Genomic DNA, 14,572 nt, shown 5'->3' with positions numbered 1-14,572 from the left:
CATCAACATGCACTTGAAAATGTCCAATGATAGCAAACCTTTCAAAGAAACCCATTCCATTTGGATAACTTTGGTTTTCCTTTCTTTGGGATGGGAGCCATATTTATCACTGAGTTTCTTCTCTTATCTTTTTTTGTATCACTTGCTTCTTCTTTACCATATATAAACTTATATATAACTTGCTTTTTCCTTTTCCTTTTCCCCTTGTTAAATCCTTCCTGATAAGCTAGAGTATTGAGAGACAGTCTTCAAGCCCCTCCTACTCGAATGTGTTGTACTGAGTGGACTGTTGACTTTGGGGTAACACTGACCTTGTGTTGAAACCCAACTCTGCCACCTCCTTCTTGTGGGTTCCATTTAATGATATATAAAATGAAGATAACAACCTTATAAGGCAGAAGGTAGTTGCTAATTCAGTAAGATAACAAATGTAGAATTTCCAACTCAGTGTCAAACCACATAACCAGTGTCAGCCTCCTCTCCTGCCCTTTTCTGTCCCATCTGTTGATGACAGGTTGCACTTAGTTGTGCAGCTGGCTGTGGCTTGTCACTGCACACACATCTGCATAACACTCCTGTAGCATGTATTGTACCTTTCCTCATCGTGCCCTTTTTCTTTCAGGGGACTCAGTGTACCAGTGACCTTTGCCTTAAGTTCATCATGGAACTTTGGGTTGATCATTTAGTCATAAATCCACGTGTTCCATCTCTTTGTACCTTAGTAATGATGTCAAATTTTCATTAATACTATAAAATCTGTGAGTGCCCTTAGATGTATAATATGCATCTCCCATTTGACTCACTATGTTTTACGTACTAGCAGGGCCATATGTTCTGATGGCAGCTAGTGGTATTAACACGCAGTTTCTAATTGCATTTGTGAATGTGTTCATTGCATTGATTTTAATGAAACACCTTAGAACTGAAGGAAAGCTAACTATTGTTATGGTTATGTTAGTGACATTTGGCTCTGGGAAGGCAATTGAGACCGACAAAAAGGAATGAGTAAGTGTTGTTTTCTGTCTCCCACCATCAGATTTAAGAAAGCCCCATTATTATGTTTCCTCTGTTAAGAATTAAATTTTAAGAACCACAGGTGGAATTAAGTTTCCATGCCCTGAAGTTATTTATATTGTAAAATGTTGGTATTTACCGAAATAAGTAATGCTCCAAAACATGCTTTGGGAAGAAAGACTTGAATGTGGTAAATTTATTTGGCTCAAATAGGCCCCTCAGTACAGCCAAATGGATGTTTCTGCTGTTGGCCCTTTAAGAAGGATTTTCTTGGAAAATCCTGGTCTTTTAAACTGCACAGAGTGCCCCCAACGGGAAAATTGACTCATCATCCATGTAAGCACGTGTCCACTTTAGAGAATATTATTATAATATTTAATCTGATGATTTAAAAAAAGCACTTAATAGTGCACTCCCTAGTGATGTCTTCTGATTCACAGATTTACTTTGCAATTTATACACAGAAATTTGTGCCAATTGCAACTTTTTATTAAAAGCTATAAAACGTTATGGAATCCCAGGCCTTAGTTTCCTTCTCACTGTGCATTCTAACTACCATTGCAGACCCATTTGCTGTACTTATTATATATTTGCTTTTATTTCAAATTCTTTGAAACTTGCCACAAACCGTGTAAACTCTTCCTGATATCAGAAATATGTTCAGGGATCCTCTTGTGGTCCGGTAAGGAGGAAAGACCCACCAGTGTTTCCCTTAGGGATCAGAACAACAGCCATTTGTCTCAAAATTCAATTTTAATTTTTTGTTGCATGTATTTATTTCTTCAATCTACCTAGAGATCTTAGCAATCTCAAATTCAGAAATGTTCTTATTAAATTGTTTTATGTTTTTTGAAAGGATTTTATTTTTTGGATGTGTTTTGAATCCCAGGAACATAGGAGATTTCTAGAAGCAGTGTGAGGTTGCTATAACAAATTATCTAGGGCAGCCATCTATACCTCAAAGGTTTGGCTTCTTCGTCAATTTCATAAATGCATACTTGTCTTCACCTTTATTCTTTCTAAGCCTGCCATTTGGATAGCTGTAATTTCTGACTTCTGGTATAGTACTATGCTTTTATGTTTTTGTCTTTCAATTGAGGTCAATTAACAGATCGTTGAGAATGAATTTGTGGAATCATCTGGAAGTGCTTCTAAAATTATATGTCAACGGTATGAAAGAACAGTTAGGTACCTTCTGTACCTATGTACAGCTGTAGGAATTGTGGACATAATGTTTTTGCATAAAGTGGTGACATTGTGAGTAACAATCAAATGTGGAATTCTCAGAGCAGCTCAGGGAAGATGTGTATTGAGCCTAAGATGGTACTGTTTCCTTTGCTAAGTCTTTGGGTCTGACTCTAGCAGCTGTGACATAGAAGGTGTCTGTCATAGGACTGTTGAAACTCGGGATAACATAATTACCCTCTGTGACTGAGATTTTAGTTCTTTTAAATTCAGATCTCAAAAGATGGGGTCAAGTTAGATAGTGTTAAGATATTCCCTTTGTGGCTTCCAGCCTTCTACAGAAGATATGATTGGTTTAAATGAGCAAATACAGTTCTAACTGTCCATCCCCACAGCCAAGTTCCTGATCACAGGGGGACTGCTTCAAAGCCTGCGGGGACTCAGGCACTTTTTATTACATCCCCTGCAGTAGAAACTTCCCAACATTTAATAATAATTCTCTTCACTTGGGGCAAATTTAATGGTGATGTTCAATTTTAACTTTTCTTACGTTGTGGGACAAGTCTTTCTCTAGGCCCTGTCAGACACATTAAACCATGAGCCATATTTTCAGGACAAAGAGGAATCCCTAGCAGGAATGTTGCAAACATTACATGCTCTTTTTCCTTGCTGCCAGATGGATAATTTATTGTCTGCCTAAGGGGTACACAGATCATGGTATTATTTGCTTAATTGTCATAATCTGTTAACCATCTTGTTCCAAAGAGAAGAGAAATAATCCTTATATAGAGGTGTTAGAGGTCTCCTGCAGGTCTCCCATCACAGATTCATTATCTTTTCCTGAAGTTTTAAGAAATGCAGTATTTTGTAACTTCTACTTGCAGACTTTTAAGACATCCAGACTTTGATTCAAGTTCCAATTCTGTGATTTGATATTTTTGTGACTTTGGACAAGTTACTTAACCTCTCTAATCCTCCATGGTTCTCATGGGTAAAATGGAAGCGTTAACTAGTATTCATCTCATAGGATGGCGAGAATTAAATGAATAAGGCATAGGGAGCACTTAGCCCAGGGCTTCGCTCTGGTTTAGAACTCATAAAATGTTGGCTACTCTCTTCCTCCTCCTCCTTCCCTTCCTCTTCTTTTTCCTTCTCAACCAATTATGAACCTATATGTTTTATTACCTCTACCTTTAACATTTATGAAATTTCTTACTTTTTGTCCCCAAATTATTATCTTCCTGCCTCTTCATTAGTCGACTAAGGAAAATGAGCTTGTGGGACAGCAGTGGTGATTCCAGCTGTCTTTGCTGAAACAGATATGACACTGGCTTGGAATGTCGTGCCAGTCACCTGTCCCTTTCTTGGGAGTGCCTTCTGTTTAACCATTACTCTCTATAGAATGACTGGTATTATGTGTAATGCACTTCAAAAATAACTGACTCTTACGGCAGGTTTTATGAAGTGGCACTAGATTAGATATTGAATAAGGGCCTGCTTTTCTCCCCATGGTAAACGTAAGCGTTTGTGCAACTCTGATACCAATATGTCTCCTGCAGCAAAGCAAAAAGGAAGCAGACATACCTTACGATACCATTGCCTATAAATTATAGTTCTTTGTAGGGTTTTGAATATTTACTCAGGCATAGAACTCTTCTAAAAATCATATTTAAATGGAAACCTTTACCAAGGAGTGGGCTTTGAGCCCATTTGGCTCACTCTGTGAAGTACTACATTGCTTGACAGTTCTATCCAGTGACAAACTTTTTATGGCATTTTCTTTAGTCTTCTTTTCAAAAAATGGCTCTCAGCTGTTGTGAGATAGTAGAAAGAGCACCAAACTGGGTGTCCAGAAACCTGGATTTGAGTTCCACTTGTATTGCTCTCTATATGTGTGACCAGGGGCAAGTGACTTTAAACTTTCTGGTCTCCTTTATCCTCTCTGTATGTGCAGTGACGATAACAACACATCTGCCATGCATGCCTCACAGAGTGGTATATGGCTCACATGGAAGTTTGAACCACCCAACTTCTCTTATGGAAGTTTTACACATATTATTGCGATATATGAAAATATTTGGAGCATTTTTTGAAATTAAAACACATAACATGAGAGTTAAAACAGGCTTTCTTCCAACAGAAGGGCTACAGGGGAAATGGGGGAGATGGCAGGGGAGCTTCTCTCTGAGTGTCCCCATGTTCCTCCCTCCTCCTTGAGAGCTGTGCTCTGTAGCAGATTTTAAACAAGAGCATCCCCTCAAAACACCCTGCCTGTGTCCTTATTCCTCCCTAAAACGGGGCTGCCACGCTCTGTGGAATCGAAAAGCCTATTTAAATCCCTTCTTCTATCTAATTGGAAAGTCATTGTTCACGAGCAGTTTCCTTAATTTGGAAACACAAATTTGACTTAACCTATGCAGTGATTGTTCCTGATGTAAACTTCTCATAAAATCAGCTCCACAGAATGGGTTCAAATATACAAAAAGATACTTTTAAGTTTTGCAAAGGATGCTATGTTTGTCTTAGCAAGAAGGAACCAAGCCCACCTTTGTGAGATGCTGTGCAAACATTGACTGAACCTTGAGCATCCAATGAGTAAGGTTCTTATATTTACAGATTCTTTTTTTAAATCATGGGGAAGGCGTTTATTTCCACAGTACACTCATATATCTCCCACAGATGATGACACAAGTCAGATATAAGCCAGATAGATCCTCAACACGTGAACACGAGATCATGTGGGATGCTGATGTTTGTTTATCTTTATGTACTGAAGCTTTGAAGAGGAAAGGGAGAGATGAAAAAAGGATTCTCTGAAGTCTTCAACAGAATCTTCAGTGCTCACACCTTGTAGTATATCTGGATATCTGATTGGATTGGTTATGGGTCAAAAAACAAACACAAAACAGAGCCCATTTTCTTTTCCTTTGTTAACGAGCTGTGACTTTGGCCAGACATTTATCAACCAAAAATAATTCTATTGACCAAGCTTTGGCTGCTATTTTATTTTTGTAGAGATTTGCCAGTTGTAAGATCTGGCTTGGAGTGTTGGTGATTTCATAGTCAAATCAGAGTTTGAAAGGTGGAAATTTTGCTTTGGCAGTACAGACTGGCTTAATGCTGCCTTTCTCGTGATGTTGTAAGAATGCAGAGAAAATCACATGATTATAGAATCTTTATGAAGATAAGAAAAATCATTGAGGTAATAATGTCAACTCTCTCAATTTCACTGCTTTGTATCTCATAGTCATCTTCTCCCCTTTACTCAGCCCGAGTCAGAACATGGAACAACCCTCCTTCTTGTCAAGGCTGACCTTCCCCACGAGTCCTCCAGCCCATGTCTTCTCCTTCCTCTTGTGCCTTTTTTCATCTATTGTCCCATATTTTATCCCATCTTTCATTTGTATTGCCAATATCTCCCTCTTTACTACTTCTGCCTTCCTAAGCTAAATACACGGTTAAGTCTCCTTTGTCTTAAAAAAAACTAAAGTAACAGCAAAGACAAAGCCTTGCTGAACCGGTTATTACTCTTGTTCCCTTCTCTTAACCATCAACGTTCTCTCTGCTCTTTGCAATATATTTTGGTGTTCTATTACTCTACTAAAATTACTATTTAAAACTTTGCCTGTAATCTTCCCTTCTAATTTGTTTCTATTTTCAACCTCTTTGCTGAATTTGATGTTTTCCTCATTCTTAACTCTTTGTCTAGTCTTTCTATATCCTTCTGTTTTGACATCTCTGCTAAATTCATCTTCCTTAAATTTAGTGCTGAAGATAATACTTTCCTAATCAAAACCCATCAATGACTTCCCATTTGTCTATGAAGTTAGTGTTAATTTCCCACCAACGTGGATTCAATCTTTCTACAAGGTGTTATCACTCTATCTTTCTTAACTTACGAGGTATGATCAGAAGATAAGGTGCATGTTTAAATTTAAAAAATTATTACAGTAAAAGATACATTGCCATTAATTCCCTTCAAAATACTCCTCCTCTTCGCTTTGAACACACTTATCCAATCATTCTTGCCACTTTCTGAAGCAGTTCTGGAAGTCCTCTTTCATGGGAGTCTTTAGTTGTGCTGTCGTGACTACCTCGTTGTCCTGAGGCGATTCAAAACATTTGCCTTTCGTGGTCATTTTAACTTTGGGGAAGAGCCAGATGTTGCATGGTGAATCAAGTGGATGAGGACACACTCTAATGTTTTTATTTGACAGAAATTGCCGTACCAGAAGCTATGTGTGACACAGAGCATTGTCATGATGGAGGATGAAACTGTTTGCCCATTTCATGTTAATGTGTTGTTCGTGATCCATGATTTACGACACACTTTACAACACACCTTCTATCAACTGTATCTCACACCCTACTGACTGCACTGAACAAGTTGAAACTTGTAACACACTATTACTAAGGTTCAAGGCATCATTTTCCATATTGAAGATCCCTGCCTTTCCATTGGATGGCACTCGGCAGTAGCATTCACCGTGTTTTTTTGTTTTCTTTTATCACACTTCATATCTCTTCTGATTTGTATCTAAAAAACAGACAAAGAGAGCAATTTTCCCCTTTGTACATGTTATCAGATTTCCCAGTCTTGTATAATGCCCCTCTCTTCCTGAAAATCCCGTTCCTAAATTGTTGCCTGTCAAAATCTTACCCTTTAGTGGGGAGTGATTTCAAATGCTTCTTTCTTCCTGAAGCATTTTCTTATCCTACAAACATGATGCTTGTAGGATAAACATCCTGCAAAGAAAGATCTCTCCTTTCTTTGACCTCTCTTGATCTGTCCTTTGATATCTTATAGAATGGGTCTCTGTCTGATTCGTATTTTAGTAACTTAGTTATTACTCCTCTACGCCTATTCCTACAGTGTGTAGATTCTTTGAAGTAAAATTCCTCTGGGGAAAAAAAGCTAGAAACCTATTACAGTTCTACCTTTGTTTTCACATCTTCTATTTGAACAGTTGTGCTATACTCTGTTCTAGGGTAGGTGGAAAGTAGACAAGCAGACACTACTTGTCCAAAATCAAGCATGAGAAGCAGAATTCAAAGCAATGGGAGGAAGCGTACATAACTAGTACCCAGAGGAAATAGCTGTAACTCGGGGAGGGCTACCCAAGAGGAACTGTGGTCTTCATTAGAGGACACACCTACTGCAAAACCATAGCCTTGGGAGCCAGAGAATCAATATCCTGACCCTTCTTCCATTCTGCTCTCCCATCTGCTATTAATATTTCCTAATGGCTAAACCCAGTAGAAACCAGAGTTCAGGGCAGCTTTGAATCTATAAAAGTCAAGTCTCCTGATGCTTAGAGTGGTGTGCAGAAGGGTAGAGCCTGACTCTGAATGGACAATGGACGATTTCCAGTTTAATAATGGAGGTTATAGTCATCTATCTTAGCAGTATTGGGCTCAGATGGAGTCATAGGGCATGACTTCCAATGGCTGAACAAACAAAGCTTTGCGTTGGCCTTTCAGGGCCAAAATCAATTAGAAAATCTACAATAAGCAGACAGAATGACTACAGCTAATTCTTGGATCTTATTTTAGGCATTGGTGAAATATGAGTATTGAATAGCTTCTACTAAAAGGCAATAATTTTCCATTATGATGAGATACAACAGATATTTCCATTTGGGGTTGCATAAAATCAGGTAGTTGCTTATTGCTAAAAGAGTTAGGGGGGGAAAAAACTCACTGTTGTCTTAGAAAGAATGTCAGGCTGGGCTTTGTCAGAGAAAATGGAAGACATGAAGATTTCCCAGGAAACAAAGTGGTCTTACATTGAGCACAACCAAAGAAGGTCACTTTGGAGACCAAATTAAAATGTATAATTTAGTGTGTGAAACCTGCAGAGTTGTCAAAGCACAGTGAGACAGTACTGCTTGAAATAGTCCTATGAACTCAGCATGGAATTGCCGTGCTGGTGTATTTAATCCCACTTCATACTGTTTTCCCTGTTATTTTGCTTTTTTCCTACTAAGACTTACAGTCATTTTTCCTCTGGTTTCTCGGATGGAAAATATGTGTGATGATTCAGCACTGCATTCTGACTTGCTAATGGGTTGTCACAGACAAGAGTTTGCCCTGCTTGGAAGCCTTCTTTTGATATGGTACACACTGGAATGTTCAGGTTCTAGTTCATTTGCTCAGGGCATATGTTTTTCCACTTCAAAAAAGAGGAGTTTTGTAGTTTCTTGGTCATCTAATAGGTGTCACCAAGTAATATTTTGAGTTAGTGGATTGGAAACTCTTAGAAATGAAATTTCTCATTTCACAAAGGACATGATATTTGAAAGAAGAAAGTATATGAGGTACATTTATCCAGATACAGATATTGGCAGGGATGCAAGGCTGAATCCTGACAGTCTTTTCTTTGTTTGAGAGAGGGATCTCTGGGAAGAACCATGAATAGTTATTCTATGCTCCAGAGGGAGGCAGCTCTATAAATATTCACTGATGAGAGTGGAGGGTGTGCACAATTTTGACAAAATAATTTCAAACTATGGAAAAGAATGGGAAAGTACAGGTGTTTGAGAAACATTTGTTTGTGTTTCTTTGCAGTAATCTATCTTAAATTGTTTGGACTTTGGATGTCCAAAATTGTAACAAAGCTAATTCTAAAACTCATCCTAAGACCAGAAAACATAATTTTTTTTAAAGTTTCCATTAAGATGCTCTGTTATTACCAAATTCAGGCAAGTTAGATTGTCTCTGTGCCCCACTGATGTATCAATGCCTGTGCTCTCAGCATTTCAGAGGAGAAACATATTCTTTCCAAGTGACTCCACCTTATAATTAAAACAATTTACTCCAATCATCAACCCCTACCTTTCATTGCTGGTAACATCTTTTGCTTGAAATTTTTGTGAAGTGATAAGGCTGAGAGAGAGAGAGATACTAGGAATATATTCTTTACTTGCTTATATGATCATTGGAAACTCAGAAATTATGAACACATGGCTTGAAGAAGCCTATTTGCATTTGGATTTGGACCCCCAGAACCTTTTAGAAGGGTGTTTTATCTTGGAAGCAAAGTACAACTCTGCAACTTTTTTTTTTTTAAATTTCAGGATTCCAAGAATGGGGCACTTTTCTTTTACAATTGATAAGGGCTTATTTTTACCATGCATCCTGCGACAAACTGCGTTGCCAATGCTAAGTTCTACAACCCAGAAGTCACTCCTTTTATCTTACATACCCTATGGTTTGATCCCTCGTTTAGATGGTCTTCATCCTGGTACAACTCTGTGATTGTGACTTCCACTATTTTTACACTATTCCTCTGCAAAAGAAAAAGTAGCAATAGCAGGAAAGTACAACAGGTCTTTAAGAAGGGGTGACAGAGGAAGCCGAAGTTAGGGATTTAAGGATATAAGTGGGGATGTGACTCCTATTACTGTCAGAGAAGGGAGCAAGAAGTCTTGCTTGTATTCTGAAAGTCCCATGGTTTAATCTAACACTCGCTTCGAGAAATGGGTTCTGGTCTCAGTTTGGTTACAACGATGAGAAGATTTCAGAGCTAGGGTTTAATAGGGTTTAATGAAAGCATAAGTTAGGTCATCGAACCTTAATTTCTTTAGCTACAAAAACCGAGCAATGCCTTAATTAAAGAAGTGAAGTGTTGTAATATAGAATTCTAAGCTCCATGCTTGTGTGTAGGGATGCTAACCATAGAGACCTTCCTGGGATCCCTCAAATGATACGAGGGAACAGCTACATTCACTGCTTATATGACATTTCAGCCATTTTGATGCTGAAGACACTGAAAAATCCAGACAGCGCCAACAGTGTCTTATAGATTTTTGCTTTTTCTCTGACATTCTATTTGGCCTTCAACAGGTAAGAAGCATGAAGAAAACAAACAAACAAAAAACTTTAAGACTCCTGAATTACTTATTTAAATGTTCAACTTTAAATTTTTCACTTTTAGCTCTTTTGGCAAAATATACGAGTTGTGTTCAAAAGAGACTCCAAATTTGTGCCCAAAATACCTCCCCCAACTCTACTTTAAGTTAATTAGATAATGTCAAATCTTAGAAGGTGCTTTTTGGGAAAGTAATGTCATTTTTGCAAAGCAATATTCCAAACAAGAGTTATTAAAATGGCTATGTTTTTAAAAGGTCTCAAAGTCCCCTTTCCTCAGGATTTCTGGGAGTTATATTAGCTCGGTTTTATAGAAGAACATAAACTGAAGCCTCGAGCAGTTGAGAGATCTGTAGGGTATGCAGTGAGCTCCCATGTGGGAAAAAGGAACTTTGGTCTTGGGACTAAAATTCGAGTGCTTTCCCATTTCTCAGCTGCAGAGAAGCTCTGCTGGTCAGGGAGGGGTGGGATTGGGGAAGAGGTTGCAGTCAGCCTCCTGGCCGATGCCTTGATTTGGTTGAGGTCAGCCAGAGAGGAAGGGTAAGTCGTGGTGATGCTTTGATTTAATGTCAGTGTGTGATTTATGCAGTCTGTTAGACAAGCTGCTTTCTTCCCCTGTTCCTCAGGCAGTTTCATTGCTGGAGATGACTGTCAGCTGCTTTCCCTGCGTAGCCACCATCACATGCCCCAGCATCGGAGCCTGGGAAGCCTGACCACAGACCAGCATCTCCGAGGCATGAATAATTAGGTAGGCATAATGGAAGGCACTCACTGCACCCTCCAATTGCATAAGCCCATTACTGAACTCTGCTACATCAGCTTCTATCTTCCAAGGGGGGAAGTCAGAGGATTTTCATACAAGGGCACCGTAACTCTAGACAGATCCAATAAAGGGTTTCATAACTGCTACCAAGTCAGGGAGGGGTCAGACATCAGCAGCCTCAGCCTGCAGCCAAATGAACATCCAGGAGACATATTTTTCAAGGAAACGCCCACGAAAGACATTCTCACGGAACTGTACAAACTCACAGCAGAGCGAGAGAGACTGCTGGCCAATCTGCTGAGCTCAGACCACATCCTGGGGATCACGATGGGGAACCAGGATGGGAAGCTGCCGGAGCTGTCCGTGAGCCTGGCCCCTGAGGACGACTGTTTCCAGAGTGCTGGCGACTGGCCAGGGGAGCCCCCCGTGGGCTGTCTCAATAAGAGGGGCACCCATGGGAGCAAAAAGCCCCGGAGGTTTGGTGGAAGAAGAGAAAGTTCTGAGGTGCTCCCACAGAAGAGGACAAGAAGAAAAGGGCGTGGGGACCAGGAATCGGCTCCTCAGATGGGAAAGGACCAGGTCTGTTCTAGCAGCTCCCTTCCTCTTTCTCGAGCGAGGCCTGATCTTTGGCTCCTAGAAGACAGGGGCAACTTGCTCCCAAACACGCCCCTTACCTATTCCCTGAAGAGAAGAGAAAGCTGGCCCCCAGAGATCCCCAGGACCCCAGACCCTGGCCCTGGCTGTGGGAGCTTCCGGTCGGCTTCCGAGGACATCGAGCTGCCCCCTGACTGCAGCTCCAGGGAACCAGGGGATGGTGGTGCTAGGGGGCTACAGAGGAAACCTCCCAATCTGGCACATCAGCAGACAGGTTTGTCTCCACATCATGAGAACCCTGAGAAGCATCCAGATGCAGAGAGGGGCCGGAGGCAGAAGTGTGCTGGGCGGACTCGCAGGAAGAAACCTGTCTGCAAAGTGGTGGCTGAAGTCCAGGACCTGTCTGCTCAGGTGCAGAGAGTTGGTAAACCCCATCCTGAGGGTGAGGGAGGGACTGCCGTTCTCCCAGCAGCCAAAGCTGAGTTTATACCCAGCACAGATGTGCTCACCCTCCCAGGAGCCAAGGCTGGGGCTCGTGGCTCCAAGCAGCAGGGCACGGAGCAGCGACAGGATAGGTCATTGCCATCCTCGGCCAGGGACCGTGCTCCAGCCAGCACCACAGGGGCTGTGAACAAGGTCCTCCTGAAGGTGAAAGAGAGCGAGAAGTTAGACGGAGCCACCGAGGGGAAAAGGCTGGGTTTCCCCCTCAGCACGATGGTCACCCACACCCTCCCAGGCACTAGAGGCAAGAGGATAGCTGGGCTGCCCTTGACTGGCCACAAAACCTTGTTTCTGGATCTGCCCCACAGAGTGGGCTCTGACTCCTCACAGCGCAGAGGTGATGAGAAGCGGCCGTCCCCTCCAGCCCCGGCAGCTCTGGGCATGGTACTTAATAATTCATCCTCTCCGTCTGGCACACACAAACGGATGTCACCTGTTCCCTCGCCTCTCTCTCCAAGGCTCCCCAGTCGTCAGCAGCATCACAGGGTCCTCCGACTGCCTGGCGAGAGGGAAGCCGCTCTTGATGACTCTCGTGGTAGAAAGAGCGGTGCCTTCTCTGGGTCCCCGTCTGCTGACACCTTGGAGCCATCATCCTCTGCAAAGGTCACGGAGACCAAAGGAGCCAGCTCAGCCTTCCTCAGAGCAGACCAACCTCGGTTGGTGCCTGGGGAACCTTTGGAAAAGAGCTTGGGGCCCGGGAAGATCACAGCTCGGCCTCAGCACCAGTTATCTCGAGGTTAGTCCCTGTTTAAGATGCTTTACATCTGTTTTCTGGGTGGTTCGCAGACTGCTTGTGCTATTCAGAGACTGGTAAATCACCAGTGAACAAAATTCCTAGGCCTGTTACTTACTTCACTTTGTAGCAAGAAAACTGGGAGTGTTATAAGGGAGTGTGGAGATGGTGTTCACTTAGGGAGTCAGGGGTATCGTTGCTTCTAGAAGCAACACTTTGTCAATATCTTCATTTTATTTTATTTTGGGGGGCATACTTTTAAAGCTGCCTCCATGGTTGCTTAACACAGGGCTCTCAAAGGAAACAAGCAAACAAGCAGAGAGAAGTAGCAACCTGTGGCTGCCTTGATGCTAACACTGGGTAATGGGCCCCTTGACCTAAATTTTGCTGTTCACGCTGCTGGTGTAGCTTGAGCTTGATTCTCTAAGCAGAAGAACAAAAGCATGTGTCTTCACTCACCTGTCTGTTGTTAGAGGTTTGTGTAACATCATTATTTTATAACAGAAATGGTTTTCACCAGAAGAGAGGTGAATTCAGGCTAATCTGAAGAGACATAATGCAGATTTCCTTTTTTTACTTCATTTTTTCATTTCCTAAGGGAACACAAAGTAATGTTTACGCTGAGGTTATATTTTAGTTATGGATTACTATTCCTACTGATGTCACATTTCTTATGCAAAAGGTGCTAAAGAGTTAATCTGGTTTGTATGCTTAATGTGATTTAAAAGTTTACAGGAAAACAATTGTGGGGGTTCTGTAAATGCGTTCAATAAGACCAAAAAAGAGAGTGTATAAGAAATGCCACTCCTGTATTCATTACGTTTTCCAGGCTGATGTGGCCAGGTGCTCGGGGTCCTGGAGGTTATTGTGTAGGTAACAGGTTCTTTTTCAGTGGTTCCTTAACAGCATCTGGTCAATGCTTTGTCTAGGGAATAGCTCGCAATATGATATATGGTCTCTTAAAGGTTAGAGAAAGCAGCATGTGCAATTTTTGAGATCAAAGTATCTATCTAGGAAAGAGAAACTTCAAAAGCTTTCTGTTCATTTTGAATTGACATTTTTATAAATTTCTCTAAATCGTTGGTCCTGGGAGTGGCTCTAACAAAAAAAAAAAAAAATGTGCTTTTCATCCTGCTTTTCAGTATATTGATCTTAGTTTGATAAGACTTACTTCTTTCATAATATAACCAATCTGCATCACCAAGAAAGTCATAGAATTATAGATTTTATGTCATGTACGCTCAAACCCTAGTACTGAAAATTCTTTCTATTGATGCTGGATATTTCGAAATACTTGGAAAGGATGCTTTCTACAAATATTAGGTGACAAACTTTTGAAGGCATGGGCAGGGAATGGCTACCTTTTCTCTGAAGGTTTTTTGTTTTTGTTTTTGTTTTTGTTTTAGAAATTACACCAAATTCTAAGATTCTATGTGCCTGTCATCCAGAAACTGTATAGTAAATACATTGAATTTCAGTATATCTTTTTGTCCCCTGATTTAGAGTTATCTTTTTATTTTGTTGTTCTTTTTCTGTATAAAAAAGATATTATAAATGCTCTGTTGGGTCTGGGTCAAGGCAGAGACACAGAGGACATTCAGTTTCTGTGGTGACTGACCATGAGCCCACCAAAGGGCCAGTTCAACAGACGATCACTTTTTCCCTTGGCCTCTGTCCCATTGCTCAGAACTATCCCCTTTCCTTTGGTCCTAGCCATCTCTTGGGATCTTCAGTAGCACTTTCAGGAGCCAGTCATTAGAATCACAGGGATTCCTTGGCAGGAAGACCACCTGTGCTTCTAACCTTAGGAAAGGAGTTGGATAAGAAAAGGAGAATAGGAGTGTGGACTTTTTTTTCTGTCATGGATAACTTCCCCTTTGTTGGGACCTACCTTCAGGAAATCCAAACGTTAC

The 14,572-nt window shown here is 41.0% G+C and overlaps 1 protein-coding gene across 3 annotated transcripts in view; it reads left to right on the top strand.

Annotated features, from left to right (window-relative positions):
• The window catches only part of FMN1 (formin 1), a 379,042-nt gene that overhangs the window by 21,950 nt on the left and 342,520 nt on the right, over nt 1-14,572 (top strand). For all 3 annotated transcript variants that reach the window (XM_074327935.1, XM_074327933.1, XM_074327934.1), the window contains one exon: nt 10,695-12,662. In XM_074327935.1, the coding sequence (XP_074184036.1) occupies nt 10,826-12,662 (1,837 nt within the window). In that variant the 5' untranslated portion in view covers nt 10,695-10,825. The remainder of the gene's footprint in view (nt 1-10,694; nt 12,663-14,572) is intronic.

The sequence above is a fragment of the Rhinolophus sinicus genome, linkage group LG03, assembly GCF_036562045.2.
Source record: "Rhinolophus sinicus isolate RSC01 linkage group LG03, ASM3656204v1, whole genome shotgun sequence".
NCBI classification, from domain to species: Eukaryota; Metazoa; Chordata; class Mammalia; order Chiroptera; family Rhinolophidae; genus Rhinolophus; species Rhinolophus sinicus.
This window is presented reverse-complemented; position numbering and strand designations above follow the sequence as displayed.